At 39.3% G+C, this 14,887-nt stretch overlaps 1 protein-coding gene across 3 annotated transcripts in view; it reads left to right on the top strand.

Annotated features, from left to right (window-relative positions):
* TBC1D23 (TBC1 domain family member 23) overlaps positions 1-14,887 on the top strand; it is a 31,813-nt gene that overhangs the window by 12,793 nt on the left and 4,133 nt on the right. For 2 of the 3 annotated variants that reach the window (XM_028726645.2, XM_028726643.2), the window contains exons 8-17: positions 250-353; positions 2,643-2,765; positions 4,235-4,327; positions 6,293-6,463; positions 6,974-7,016; positions 7,353-7,462; positions 8,203-8,345; positions 9,109-9,153; positions 11,452-11,540; positions 14,441-14,576. In XM_028726645.2, the coding sequence (XP_028582478.2) occupies positions 250-353; positions 2,643-2,765; positions 4,235-4,327; positions 6,293-6,463; positions 6,974-7,016; positions 7,353-7,462; positions 8,203-8,345; positions 9,109-9,153; positions 11,452-11,540; positions 14,441-14,576 (1,057 nt within the window). The remainder of the gene's footprint in view (positions 1-249; positions 354-2,642; positions 2,766-4,234; positions 4,328-6,292; positions 6,464-6,973; positions 7,017-7,352; positions 7,463-8,202; positions 8,346-9,108; positions 9,154-11,451; positions 11,541-14,440; positions 14,577-14,887) is intronic. The other variant, XM_077927172.1, reaches the window with a different exon arrangement.

A 14,887-nucleotide genomic window follows, 5' to 3' on the forward strand; every position in this document is an offset into this window, starting at 1 on the left:
TCCCACCCTTATGACACGTGCCGTTTGTGATGAAGCTGACTGCCATAGAAGTAGTGAAATAGAAAACATTTGAGCTCTTTAACCAAAAAGTCTTTGAGTGTCTAAAAGAGGTGCAGCTGCAAACATGTTGGCCTGAGTAATTCTTCTGGTTTAAAAAAAAATAAAATACATTTTACTTCTGGCAAACACAAATTTTAATGTTTGGTTTTTAAATGCCCCAAACCCTCATTTCTCTGTTCTATGTTTCAGAATTCCTAGAAAAATCCCCTGCCAGTTTGGAAGTAGAAGATATAGAGGACCTTTTCTCCTTGGCACAGTATTATTGTAGCAAAACTCCAGCTTCCTTCAGAAAGGTAATTGACAAGCACTTAGGGTATTTCCCAAAGGGTATTCCGCATGGCAGCATCACATCGGAATCAAGCAAGGGCTCCCAGGCCTGATTTTATGATATGTAGAAGTGGTGAGCCTGAGACAGTTGAACAGTTTGGGTTATGTACAGTATTCTCTATCAAAAAAGTCTAGATCAAATATGGGTGCCTGTCTTGTGCCTCTTTTTAACTTATATTTTTATCGGCCCAAATGTTACTTTGAGCATCACAGAAGGCTGAGAATACAACCCAGCTTCTCTGTATGCAGGTGTAAGGATACAGAGGCAACAAACTACATGACAGGTGATGGCATAGCAAATTTCCTTGTCTCCTTCCCATTAGCTCTTAAACCTCAAGCACCTTGCCCACCAGGAACAGGAGGAAGCAGAACATGTGGTGGTGAATAAGTTTATTGCTCCCCTGAGAGTGAAAAGCTGGTTGCCTGGTTAGCTGGTTGAGGTTTGAGTCCACAGAATATATTGGATTTGCCTTCTCCTACTTCCCTGCCTCCCTCATCATTTGCCTTTGCAGCAGCTGCCATTTACAGAGGAAGAGGAAAGCTGCCTTGCGTATCCTTTCCTCCCTTTGCTTGCATTCAGAGTCACTGCATAGGGCCTGCCACAAACAACATGCAAATTTATAGGGTGAACTGTGTAGATAACATTAGAAGCTGCATTGTCATATTAATTTTTTGTTCGTTCACTGAGTCATTCCAATAATAATAATGCCTTCGGTCTCACGTATCGCCTCAGCTTCATACACAGTACAGTGTTCCCAGGAGTGATTTCAGGATACTTTCCTACTGCTTAGCCAGTTGCAACAAATTTGGTTTGCACCTTGGCACTTAATCAAGCCCGGCCTTTCTGGGGATGCAGCTTTTTCTTTTTGAAACAGTAGCTGCGAAACCATTTTGGATACTACAGCAGTTTATCACTGTTTGGAACAAGTCCTGGAGCGGCTTGTGCCAACATTCAAATGGCTTTGAAAAGCATTGATTTTCAGTTATGTAAGTTGGCACTCATTCCAAAACAGCATTATTCAAGTATGCTTCATTCAGTTTCGTGTCGCAGGAGCAAAATGCAGTTGAACATTATATTATTTCCCACTTGCTACACACTTCTGGGGGTAGAAATGCTGTATTAAGGCTTGGGGAAATAAATGTAAAGCTACATATAACATGATCACATTTTATTCTATATTTTTGATAGCATTATTTTTAACTCGGTCATAATATTATTGTAAACCAGCTTTTTGGGGGGTGACTGTAGACAGGAATCTGAATAGAAATCAGAAAAGAAATTGGACTTTGTATAGTTAGGGGTTCATTCCTTTCATTTTATTACCATAATTGGCTAATAAATAATAAAATATTTCCTACAGTTCTTTTCCAAAATTGAACCCTTGGGATGATTATCTACAAAAGCAGATAATGGAAATATTCATGGTTACATATGCAGATCAGTTTAAAGACTGAACTGCTAGCATGTTCTTTTTGACTTTCAGTAGGCTTGTGAAATCCTGAGCCTGTTTTAGAATACTGGATTTCCTGAGCCACAAATCAGATGCATGATGAAGAGTTTTTCGAATCATAATTCAAAAAAGTAAAAGCCACCACTGCTATATGAATGCTATACTATCAAAGAAGCAAGTGTGATATGGGCTTTGAGTACATCTACTCTGTGCCTAGTATAGAACCTATACTACCATTTTCATGGCAGTAGCTGGAAAAACTCTCTGTAGTGCTTGCTGATCTTGGAATATTGTTTGACAAAGGCTGATGCAAAATCTACTTGCCAGGAACAGGGAAGTGCCAGAGGTCATTTACAGTTGCAGTATCTCTGCCTCTGCTGGTGGGTATGAGGGGAGAGAGAGGGTCATGCTTTAGGCTTTAGTGGATCATACCTATTACCTGTCTATGGAGACACAGGAATGTGTTTCCAAAAATGTAACCAATAAACCATGTGTATCAGCTGTTGGACATGATTTTTGAAGGGTATTTTGACACACTGATCAGGAGGAAGAGCTTATGAGAGATCTTCTGTTTGACAAAGTGAGAGCCAAAACAGCAGTATGCACAGAGTCCCCGTAATAGTGTGAAATTGCACTTAAAGATGTGCATTTGCATCTCTTTTTGAACTCTTTCTGAATTGTGCGAGTACATAGTTGAGTTTTATGAGGGTCACAAATAGGACACCGCCTAGGTCTTGGTTTGGTGTTTATTTAGCACATAGCCTTAATGTTGGCCATAACTAGTGTTCTCTCTTACAATTACAGGACAACCACACTCTGTTTGGCAGCAGCTTGCTGGGTCTCAAAGACGACGATTCAGACTTGAGCCAAGCTTTGTGTTTAGCAGTTTCTGTATCAGAGATTCTTCAAGCTAATCAACTGCAAGGGGTCAGTAAGTCTGAAACTGTTTTCCCCTAAATGAAGATAAATGAAGGAAATAGCTTAACATAGCTATCAGAGTTTCTACCTCCTGGGAGCTCCAAAAACAGAGCTGTTTCCCTGGTCATTGGCTAGAGTCCAACGAATTGTGAAACTAGTTTCATAAGTCCCAGAGGAGTTAAGTACAGTTTTACTGGAAAGTACTTTTAAAGCTAAGAATAATTTCAAAAGCAGTATATGATATATCACCACACAGCAGTGTTTGTAGGTCTGTCTGTCATTGTCTACTATTCAAAGGAAACAAGTTAAAAAATTCCACTGGCCATGAGACTAAGTACATCTTGGGAACCCAGCCAGTGATCCTGCCCTTCAGCACAGCTATAGTATAGCACAAGACAGTGGCTGTTTGTGTATGGATAAGCTGTTTTATTTGTTTCAGACTTGTTGCCTGCTAATTTCATTGAGTACCTACTGTGTGGGTGGAAAAAATACTGTTTCCTTCTCATATATTCCAAATAGCTATTGCTTTTCTACACTGCAGTGACATCCCCTTTATTTGTTGCCTTTTAAAGATTGCTACTTTATACGTCTCACACCTAAAGAGTTCAAGGTGGCATATGCATGGTTCTAGGGACGCGGGTGGCGCTGTGGTCTAAACCACTGAGCCTCTTGGGCTTGCTGATCAGAAGGTCGGTGGTTCGAATCCCCGTGACAGAGTGGGCCCCCGTTGCTCTGTCCCAGCTCCTGCCAACCTAGCAGTTCGAAAGCATGCCAGTGCAAGTAGATAAATAGGTACCGCTGGGGTGGGAAGGTAAATGGCATTTTCATGCTCTCTGGCTTCCATCATGGTGTTCCGTTTCACCAGAAGCGGTTTAGTCATGCTGGTCACATGACCTGGAAATCTGTCTGTGGACAAACGCCGGCTCCCTCAGTCTGAAAGCGAGATGAACGCCGCAACCCCATAGTCGCTTTTGACTGGACTTAACCGTCCAGGGATCCTTTAACTTTTAACTATGTATAACATAGTTCTCTTCTCCCCCTGCCATTTTTTCCTCGAAACAACCCTTTAAGTTAGTTGCATTACGTAATAGTGACCTCCGAAGGTCATGCAGTAAATTTCTGACCAAGTGGAAATTTGAGCCCAGTCACACTATTACTAATCCGATCTTCTACTACAGTGGTTCTCAAACTTTTTTTCTTTGCGCCACACTGTCAGAATAATTTTTTTCTTGCACTACACCAATTATTTTTTTTACTGATAAGAAATACACTGGGTGGGGGAGAAGCAGCTCCTAGCAGTGCTTGATAGATAACATGGAACACAACTTCTTTATAATACAATTCTGGGACATCCAGAAAGTATAAACAATGCAGCTACATAAAAACATGAATCACCTGCAAAATAAATGAGCTTCTTACATGTGTACCGTAAGTATGTATACTTTTTGAACTAAATGAATAAAATGTTCTTATTTCAGGAAGGAGTAAGGTTCTTTGTGGTGGATTGTCGTCCTGCAGAACAGTACAATGCTGGCCATTTATCAACTGCCTTTCATTTAGATTCAGACTTGGTAAGCATACATTCTAGCTGCTTAATATGCTTGCTTTTTCATTTCCTTACATTAAAAAAGAAAGGTGGAATCCAAGAGTTCTCGGAATCTTAGTTCTATGAATTCTTGTTTCAAGATGCCTGGTTTATACCACCAAACTGTAGAAGTGAGCTTCTTTCAAAGGATTTTGTTTGTAAACAGCTCCTCTAGTATTTAGAGTCTTCATGTCTCTTGCCTGAATATTTTCCTAAAATGCAATTTGTTTTAAAGGATAGACATGATCTCTGCCAATTTTTTGTTCGCTGCTTGGGAATTCTAAGAAAGAAGAAAAAATCAGTGCCATTTTGAAATGAGTACGTAGTTAAAATCAGTGCTGTTTTTGAAAGGTTCTATCCACTATTTCAATTCAGAATGGCAGCCAGTTGTATCCAAACACTGATGATCTCAGGAGCCATCATGCAACATTTAGTTACAATATCTTAAGAAGTGTACCGATGCATAGCAAACAAATAACTTTCCTAAATATATAATAGATTTAGCAGGAGGTAACAATAAAGTAACAGTTACAGTAAAGTGATAATTATTCAGTTCCTAAATGAAACGATTTCCAGAGTGTTAACTGTGTTGCAGAACGACAGATGTTTCATTTGCCCATGCTGGTAAGCCAGACTTAGAACTGCTTTGTTGCTCCCTGGTCTTTTGCACTCCCATGCTGCACTGAACTGATCCAGGTTTTGGCTTAGTATGTCATCTAAATCCAAGCTGTGGCTAAGCTCTCTCCTTGCTAACCTCTTCAGGGAGGAGCAAAGTGGCTGCAAAGCCCTCCTTAGTAGCTTACATGAGCCCCCATAAAGACTCACACATTTGTTATAGCACAAGTTGTATAGTCCATGGTACTGAAGTACAGTGGAACCTTGGTTGTCAAACACTTCGGAAGCTGAACAAATCAGAACCCAAACACCAACAACCCGGAAGTGAATGTTTCAGTTTTTGAATGATTTTCGGAAGTCGAACGGCTTCCGAGGCACATTTCTTCATTTTTTCTCCATTTTTGCAATGGATTTTGCCGACTGGCAATTGCGCCTCGGTTGTTGAGCGTTTTTGGTTGTCGAACAATCTTCAGAAACAGATTACGTTCGACAACCAAGGTTCCACTGTATTAGCTTTTTAGTCTATGGCATACTTAATGTGTTAATCATGAAGTGCCACAACACAATTCACACACTTTTGATGATGGAATGTTTACTTACGAAACATCAGTCTTGTATTCTTCTCCTTACGTGGAAGTAAAACACAAATTGAGGGAGTGAGAGTGAAAGTGGCACTCGCAAGTGGGAGGTAGAAGTCCTCTGTGACTTTTTGCAGCTTTGAGGTGCCTTCCTCCACTTCTTCACAACTTTGATGGCTGATAGTAGTAGATGGTGATGAGGATATTTGCAATAACCCTTTAAAAACACTATTTACTTCCCTGAAGAGATGCCTTAGTAAATGTTCACACACCTGGTTCCCTTACTTCGTTGCCTTCAAGTCAAGGACTCAAATAAACTTCGTAAAATTATCCGCCTTTATTTTTGTTTTAAATGGTCTTGGAAGAGTATGGACATTTCTGCTTTTGATTTATGAGGTCCATTTTGGCCATGTTTTAGACTCTACGTTCTTTTTTTATAATTTTATTTTTCTCCAACCACCAAAACACAAACAGTGAAACCCCCAGGCAGCTGGTACATTGGGTATACAATATTCAATAATATACGTATTCAATAATATTCAATAATAACATACGTTCTAAGAACCTTTGCACAGTTACGTTTTCCTAAACACAGGCTAGTCTATATAGAAAAATGTGATACATGGACTACTTATAAAACTAGTTAAATTGGAGTGCAGCTGCTCTTGGTGTCTTAGTGCTTAAATATATCCATTTGTTTTCGAGTGATTTTTAGTCTCTTTTCAGTCCACGCATGTGTTCTTTGACTTTCTTCACAGATGCTCCAGAACCCATCGGAATTTGCTCAGTCTGTGAAGTCTTTGTTAGAAGCACAGAAACAGTCTATTGAATCTGGTTCAATAGCTGGTGGAGAGCATCTTTGTTTTATGGGAAGTGGCCGGGAGGAAGAGGATATGTATATGAACATGGTACTGGCACACTTTTTACAGGTACATCTAAAATATTAGAATGTGTTGCATTTAAACATAGTGGGTGCTATCCAGCTAAATAATGCTTAGAGTAGAGTAAAGTGATTTTTTTCAGCTACTCCCCCTTCATCCTACAACCCCGTTTGCTTGTGCCCCCCCCCCAAGTCCTGCTCCAGAGCATAGGAACCCTGTGGAACAGAATGAAAGGTTGTCCAGGAGTTGCAAAGGAAGGAGAAATTCATGAAAAATAGTCCCCATTTTCCTTCACTGAAAGCTGGGTCAAAGACCTTTCTGCGAATGAAAGCAGCCCTTCTATTCTAGATCCAAGCCATTATCTTAATTTTATAAGAGAGAATACTCCTATATATGAAAGTTCTTAGACCAGAGTGCTCAAAGTCTTCTAACCATATTCCGATGAAATGCCAAATACAGCTAGTCTAAGCATGCTTGGCCTGTTTAATGTTTCTGCTTACCTTGTGAAGAACAGCAATTTTAGTATTCCCAGGGTGATTTACAATCTTCTTATTGCAGAAAAATAAAGAATATGTAAGCATTGCCAAAGGAGGATTCATGGGTAAGATTTACATTTAGTCACATCAGTTTTTATCTTTTCAAATGTCTTTTCCACTAGTTAAATGAACAGTCAGATGACTGGGGAGGAGACAGTTTGCATCCTTATCAAGGTGTTGGGCTCTACCTAGCGCAGCACTTTTCCTTTTTCTTGCTGCCAGACTCAAATTCTGATCTTAGTTAATCCATTTTAATTTCTTTATAAGTATATGTGTGTGTGCGCGCGCGTGCCTGCCTGCCTGCCTGTGTACATTGGTTTAATAGTGCCTGTTTTGTTACAAGGACAAAACAGAATCCAGAATGCTATACAACACAAAATATGTAATGTCCTTTCTCACAGCACTGCAACAGCACTTAGCAGACATTAATGTGGAAGGACCAGAAAGTGGATATGGCCATTGGATTGCTAGTACTTCGTACTCAAAAAGTAGTCTTAACTCCTTAGTTGACGTGAGTATACTTCTTATATCAAATTGTGTAGCTGTGGATTGGACTGGTTTTCGTGCAGAATTCATCCCCTGCAACTTGTCTTCAAAGACATTTACTTCCAGGCTTTTGCAGCTCAAGCTATATTACTTAAACCAAGAATGTCACAAGAGACCAGTTGAATCAGTCCAGAGGGCCATTTTGTTGAGCATCCTGTTCTTCCAGTGGCCAGCCAGATGCCTTTGGGAAGCCTGCAAGCAACACATGAGTGCAAGAGCACTCTCTGCTTGCAATTCCCAGCAGCTGGTACTTGGGGGCATGTTGCCTCCAACAACAGAGGTAGAACAGAGCCATTGTGGCTGTCTTTATCTGTTCTTAGGCACTAGGCAAAGGCTTTCTCTTTACCTGGGCTTAAGGGTGGCACTGTGGCCTATTTTAGTGGATTGGTATGTGTACGGTATGCCTTCTATCTGTGTAGCTGTGCTTTTAGATTTTTATTGAATGTTCTTAGTTGGTTTTAATATAAGTCACTTTGGATCTGTGAGAAAAGTGACTATCTATTAATAATTATAGCCATCTGACTCTCTAATTGGTCAAGAAGTGAAGGAAACATAGCTACACACACACACCAAAAAAAAAACCCCCCTTATCCTAGACTGTCCCTTTAACTAGCTCACATCTCCATCTCTGAGATAAATATGACAATAGCCTTCATGCAGATTACTTATGTACAGATCAAATAACTGCAAAAGTTGCTTTTCCAGGGCGATTCTCCAAATGGTTCAACTGATGGGAAGGGTGTCAAGTCCTTGGTCAACAAGATGACAGAAGCTTTCAAGACGAGATCTGTGAATGTGAAAGAAAAAGTTATTAGTTTTATTGAAAATACATCAACTCCAGTTGATAGGTGAGTTATTTTGGTCTGACTGCTTTTAGTGATTATTGGCTGAAGTCGTGCATGCTTACTTGGAAGTTAGTCATATTGATCTCGGTGGGACTAACTTTTGAGTAATTGTGCATAGGATGGGGAGGATTCATAGAAACTTTATTCCTTCAAAATGTCTGTAACGAGCACCATCACCTGATTGTTCACCATTTTAAAGCGCCATCGTTTCTGTGTAAACAATTTTGGTGCCCTTAAAAGCTATTTAACCTCTCTCTGAACAGTTTGAGTGTGGACACTGGACAACTAAAAGATTCTCACATTTAACTATTGCCTCTCTCATTATGTCTTGCTGTTGGGAAAGTGGATTCTGGGTTTAATAACTTGACCTTGTAAAAATTGGTAAAATAAAAGGAACTTCTAAATTTTAGCCAACAGATTAATCGTGATCTCTTTCTTTGGACTCAGGATTATGTTATCCACCATTCCTCGTACTCCAAAATAGCTTTGTGCACATTAAGCCATAACTGAAACATTACTGCTTCTGTGGAAGACTAGCAGATCTTACTAACAGCTCCTGAAATCCATGAAATAGTATTTATTGTATGGAAAATACAACTCTTTTCTTTCTTTCTTTTAAAAATGCTCATTGAAAAAGATTTTTTTCATATTTTCTCATACTCCCTCCTGCTTGATACTCTACTGCCAAGTAAGAAGAAATAAATCAGATACTCTTTCTTATAGATTTTAATTACTTTGTTCTGTCCTCTGCCCCAATTTGCTATAGAGTTTCTTTCAATCTTTCCTGGCCTGAGACAGCAAGTTTGCAGCGGTAAGACATTGTATTGAACCATCTGAGTAAAACTGCCTTTGTCCTTTTTTCGCATGACTTCACAATGTTTGTAAGCATTGGTTACACTGACAATCTCTCTCAGATTATTTTTAACATCAAGCTATCAAAGCATCTCAAGTGTTGTCTTGGAAACTAGAGAGAGAAAGAGAAGCTGTATACACAGTACTTGTTCATATTCATTTTGTTGTTTGTTCTGGAACATCTTTCCCCTTTTCCATATCATGAACCACACCGATTACTTCTTTTTCAAGCTTTTAAACATGATTGCCATGTTCAGACAATCATATCTCTTCTTAAACTGTGGTAATCCTTTTTCCTGCAGACATAGCCCCTTTGCTCCTCAGCAGCATACAGCATTCAAACCAGGAGGTTTTACTAACCATAGTTTCCTGTTACAATTGAAGTGGGAAACCATGGATTCCAGTTTGTTTGTTTGTTTTATATACTGCTCGTCATCGGAATAGCACAAAGCAGTTTATAACATTGTTTTAGAACAAGCTTGTTACGAAGCTAGCAACCATAGTTGCCTTTGAAAGGGGGTCTTTAGATGGAATTTGAATTTTTTCTCCTGCACCTGTGTCAGCATACAGAAAGCAGATCTTTGGAGATCGGCAAAATTCATATCAACCTGAATTTTAACAGAACAGTAGTGTTACATTATACCCACATTCAAAATTAAAAAGTTGTATTTTTATTATCATTTTTATTTATTTGCTAATTTTATCTGAAATAAAACAAAACTAAACCAACAACATATTTTAAACATCTAACCAACCACTATTAAAACAACACCAATTTAAAATATTGCTTAAAACTATTCTTTGCAACAGAGAGTTGCCATTAAACCACGTTATCAAATTCTCATCGAGCAAGATTTCCATAAAAAGTATATTGGCAAAGGAGACAGTTATTAATATCAGTTTATGAATTGGTGTTTCTTCTTTGGAGGCTTTTTCAGAAGAAATAATGTGTTGTTTACAACTTAACAAACCCTGATCCACAATTTTGCAATGTGTTTATGCTTAATAACAGCAACATTACCTTAGTATGTTTTGGTGCCACTAAACAGCCTTGACCAGAGGAGGCATGCTTTGAGAATGGAAATATGAAGGCAACCAGAAATGTATGCTCAAGATGGTGCTATGCAAATATAACACTTAACCGTAGTTGGTTTCCCCCAAACATAGTTTCAACTAAACTAAACTAAAGTTGTATCATCCCCATACCCGTCTGTCACACTGCCCATTTCATGTGTACATTGTCAGTGTTACTGATGCTTATTGTCTTAAGTTACTAATGAGCACTCCCGACTTTGCTTTATTTGGGTAGCGCATTTGTTTGCTTCCCCCTTTAACAATTTTCTTTTCCCAAGTAGTGTCCACTTTTAATACCTTCGAGTCCTAGAAAGCAAAAGCCGTAAGATATGCCTTCAGGAACAGACCTCTTTCTCTCCACCCCACCCCTTTAACAGCATTTGAATTTAAATTTCAACAGCAGCGTGTAAATATGAGCATCATCATTTTCTCTCTCTCAAAAAGGGAATGTAGAAAGATTTCAAAGGAAACATTCGGCCACTGTAATTGTTAGGAAATGTGTGACAAGTTGGAAACATGTGCCTCTTTATTGAGTCATGCTTGGTATCTATGCCAAGTAATATTTTTAGAAAGTCAGCAAAAGATGAATGGGCAAGATACTAGCAGCAGGAGGGGGAAACTGAATAGAGGGAATGCCTTCGTTTATACTGTACCAGCTGAGGCTGTTGTATTGTTTCATAAGAAGGTGTCTTCAGAGATTATTTTAAAGACTCTCAACTTTCCAACCTACCGAAGCTGTGCTGTGCTCTGTGTGTGTGTGCGCGCGAAATAGCTTGCCCAATAGCGCAACTCAGTATTAGGAGAGAGCCTAAAAGATGCTTCTGACTTCTGACTTAGATTATTTGACCTGTTAGAGAGAGCTGTGTTCGCTCCAGTTTAATGAGAAGGCAGTTTCACCATTTTCTCCAAAATGGACCACACCACTATAATACAACTCAGCCCTTGTTGTCTGCTTTCACTAATCCAGCGTGGCTCGTTTGGCCACTCTCTGCTTTTTTCTCACGGCCAGCTGTCTTCATCTGGAATCCTTTGGCTGCACATACAGGTTCACGTCTTTTGCCGTTGCATGCTGCTATGGGAAATATCATGGTGTCGTCCTTTTTTCCAGTTTCTTTTTTTTCCTTTCTTAACACGTAGGATTTTTCTCTCCCACCCCCACCCTATAATCTTCCCTTGTCAACAGACATGTGAGCAGCAGTGACCGAGTGGGGAAACCTTACCGAGGCGTGAAACCGGTTTTCAGCATTGGAGATGAAGAAGAGTATGATACTGGTATGGTAGAGAATGCTTCTATCTGAAATCAAGTATAAACAAATTCCACGTGAAGGGGGAAGGAATGCTCCCTTGGAGGAGGAAAAGCCCAAGGATTTTGGGTCCCATTTCAGACTGACTGCACAGAAACCCATTCCTTCCCCCTTCACATGTCCCGTCTTGCAAGGCATTAGATGTATTACCAAAGAGGTGTTTTAACCAATGCCTGAACTTACTCTGGGATCTGTTGAGTTAAATGCACTTGTCACTTTACTAAAGCAGTCAATATGTTTTGTTTAGCATGCTTCTAACCTTAGGATGCGGGTGGCGCTGTGGGTTAAACCACAGGTTGGTGGTTCAAATCCCCGTGACGGGGTGAGCTCCTGTTGCTCGATCCCTGCTCCTGCCAACCTAGCAGTTCGAAAGCATGTCAAAGTGCAAGTAGATAAATAGGTACCACTCCGGTGGGAAGGTAAACGGCGTTTCCGTGCGCTGCTCTGGTTCGCCAGAAGCGGCTTAGTCATGCTGGCCACATGAAGCTGTACGCTGGCTCCCTCGGCCAATAAAGCAAGATGAGCGCCGCAACCCCAGAGTTGGCCACGACTGGACCTAATGGTCAGGGGTCCCTTTACCTTTAACCTTAGGACAATAAGGTTGCAGGGGGGAGTTTGTTGAGAGCATCAGTCACGTGCCCTGAGAATTCTAGGACATCTCCTGATTTAATGCAGGACACCAACTAGACCTTTAATATTGCCTCATGTGAAGTGAGGCTACAACCTACCAGAATCACACAAGAGACTCCTGCAGAGAGGAGACAATAGAGAAGCCTATCTGCCATTACTGATCTTCTCACTGACAACCACCCAATAATATTTCATTTCAGTTTTAATTTGTATACCACCTTTCTTGATCAGTACACACAAGGCAGTTTGCAAGCTGAAGAAACAACAAAATAAGACTGCAAAGATCACACCACACCCAATAACAATCTGATCCTCTACAAAAAGTCACAATAAAAACATAACTGTAAAATAAACAACTTGAATCAAATAAAGCAATATTCAATCATTCTTTAGAATAGAATAGTAAAGTTAAATGTCAGCAGATAATAATTAAACAGTTTACAGTTTTAACAGTTACAATAAAGAATTAGTAAACTACAATCAACAGAAATAATGGCATGTTACAATGCATAAAATACCACAAAACGTACAAAACCATGTAAAAGGGTCAGATAGAGAAACATGCTTCCTAAATTAAGAATCCATCAGGGAAATCAGGATTTTTATTACTCGCTGTGGGGTAATTGTTCAAGGCCTCCCACAGGGAAAGGGCTGAATCAACCTTGACAAAAAGTGCATTCAAAATAGCCAAAAATGACATTGACATAAGAGCAATGAGACGAGGGGGTATTAGTTGGCCCTTTGGTGCTCTCAGGACATGGCTTTTGTGAATGAAAAAAAAAATCCATCTTTGTCAATTCCTGTAGTGAATTTGTGAGTCCAGCAATGAGAACATTTTGTTCGCAAAACAAAACATGTGATCTAAAATCACTTAGGAATGACAGCTGACTGGCCTCCCAATACTATATTTAGAGTTGCTTTTAGGATTGACCTGCACTCGTGCTGGAACTCTCAGTTGCATTGATTGATACATTATTTAGGAAAATAAAGTGCAATATTTTATTTAGGACAAGTAGGACACACAAATGGAATGGAAAAACCAGATAAGGAAATGGGATGATTCCATTCCTGTCTTCTAGTCAATCAATTTAAGGAGTGATAAGACAGAAGAATTAGCAGACTTTGAACTTAACATCCTTTTGTGCAGATAATTCTGTTTTCTACATTGTGAAGTGACTGCCACTGTAAACTTTTGCTCCATAATTGTGCATTCCTACTCAGTGTCAGAATGAGTAAAATTCCTTCCTCCAACTAGGGAAGCATAACTTAATTAATAGCTCATATTACTTAATTAAAACAATTCAGTTGCCCCGAGTTAATCAGGCAAGCAGATTTTTTAATAGGTACATTTTAAAAAAAGACAAGTGTTTATAAAAACTGCAGGTGGCAAGTGCCACCTTCGAAGAGGCATTTTCTCGTCTCTTGTGTCTCTTCTGTGAATACCTGCTGTGACTTGTGCATTGTCAAAAAAACAAGCAAACATACATCTTACTTTGGAAATGCTGTTATTATCCACATGCACTTTAATACACATTTATCAAGAGGGTGGTATCCAGTGGTGGCTGTCTGCTGGAGGAAGGGAATCCATCAGGGGAACAGGAAAGGAGACAATTTTTGGTTATCCCCCTCCCAAAGGAAGATCTGCACAACAGTGCTAGGGGTCTGCCTCCCTGTTCTGCTGAGGAGTTTCCTTCTGGCAGAAAAGAATCACAATTGTATATCACCCTAGTTTGCTTGATTCATATGATTAATAGATTAAACCATGTTGCAGCCCTTCTCCTACCATGAACAATAACTTTCATAATAGCAAAATTATTAGGAAGCTTAAACCAAACAGGCAAGCAAGATTTGAGGTGAAATGACCTACTTTTGACACTGCAATGTTAGTTATTAATTTTTGGAACTGCAACTGAACTGAAACTTTAGGCTTGGACAATACATCGTAACAAAAATGCAAAGAAAATCATGAAAACGTGAGAATTCAGTTATGTGATAGATAAAGGGTTAGATCCAGATTTTTGTCATGCCTAGAGTAGACCCAGCTGTCTAATCTAAAACGATCTAGCATAAAAAGCAAGACACAGTTTTTAATAGCAGTGATGTACTGTATTCTTCATTTTAGAAATTTCAACTAATAATGTTAAAATTATTATTCTTCAAAGGATCGGGTAGGTAACATTAAAAAAGTGTTTATCTATGTTTTGTCCATGTGACATCGCTCGTTTCTTTTTTAAACAGATGAAATTGACAGCTCCTCAATGTCGGATGATGATCGAAAAGAGATCGTCAACATCCAGACTTGGATAAATAAACCAGACATAAAGTTTCATTTCCCCTGTAAAGAGGTGAAAGAAAATGGGCACATGTTTCAAAGGTATTGTTGGATGGATAATTATAATCACTAATACTTATTATAAAAAGTACATAAATATAAAAAATAGATAGATAGACAGACAGACAGACAGACAGACAGATAGATAGATATTTGGTAGTTGTTGACTTCTACGTGTTAGAGAATTTTGTGGACTCACATAATCATCTTTTCTACTACAAGGTGAATTTCTGTTTATCTCATGGTATGATCTGGGAATGAGTTCAGTGTACAAACCCTTTAGTCCTAGACATATTTACCAGGAACTGAGTTCCATTGATCTCAGCAACACTCACGTCACAGTAAAGATGCTT

This window comes from Podarcis muralis, chromosome 4 (genome assembly GCF_964188315.1).
Source record: "Podarcis muralis chromosome 4, rPodMur119.hap1.1, whole genome shotgun sequence".
Taxonomy (NCBI): Eukaryota; Metazoa; Chordata; class Lepidosauria; order Squamata; family Lacertidae; genus Podarcis; species Podarcis muralis.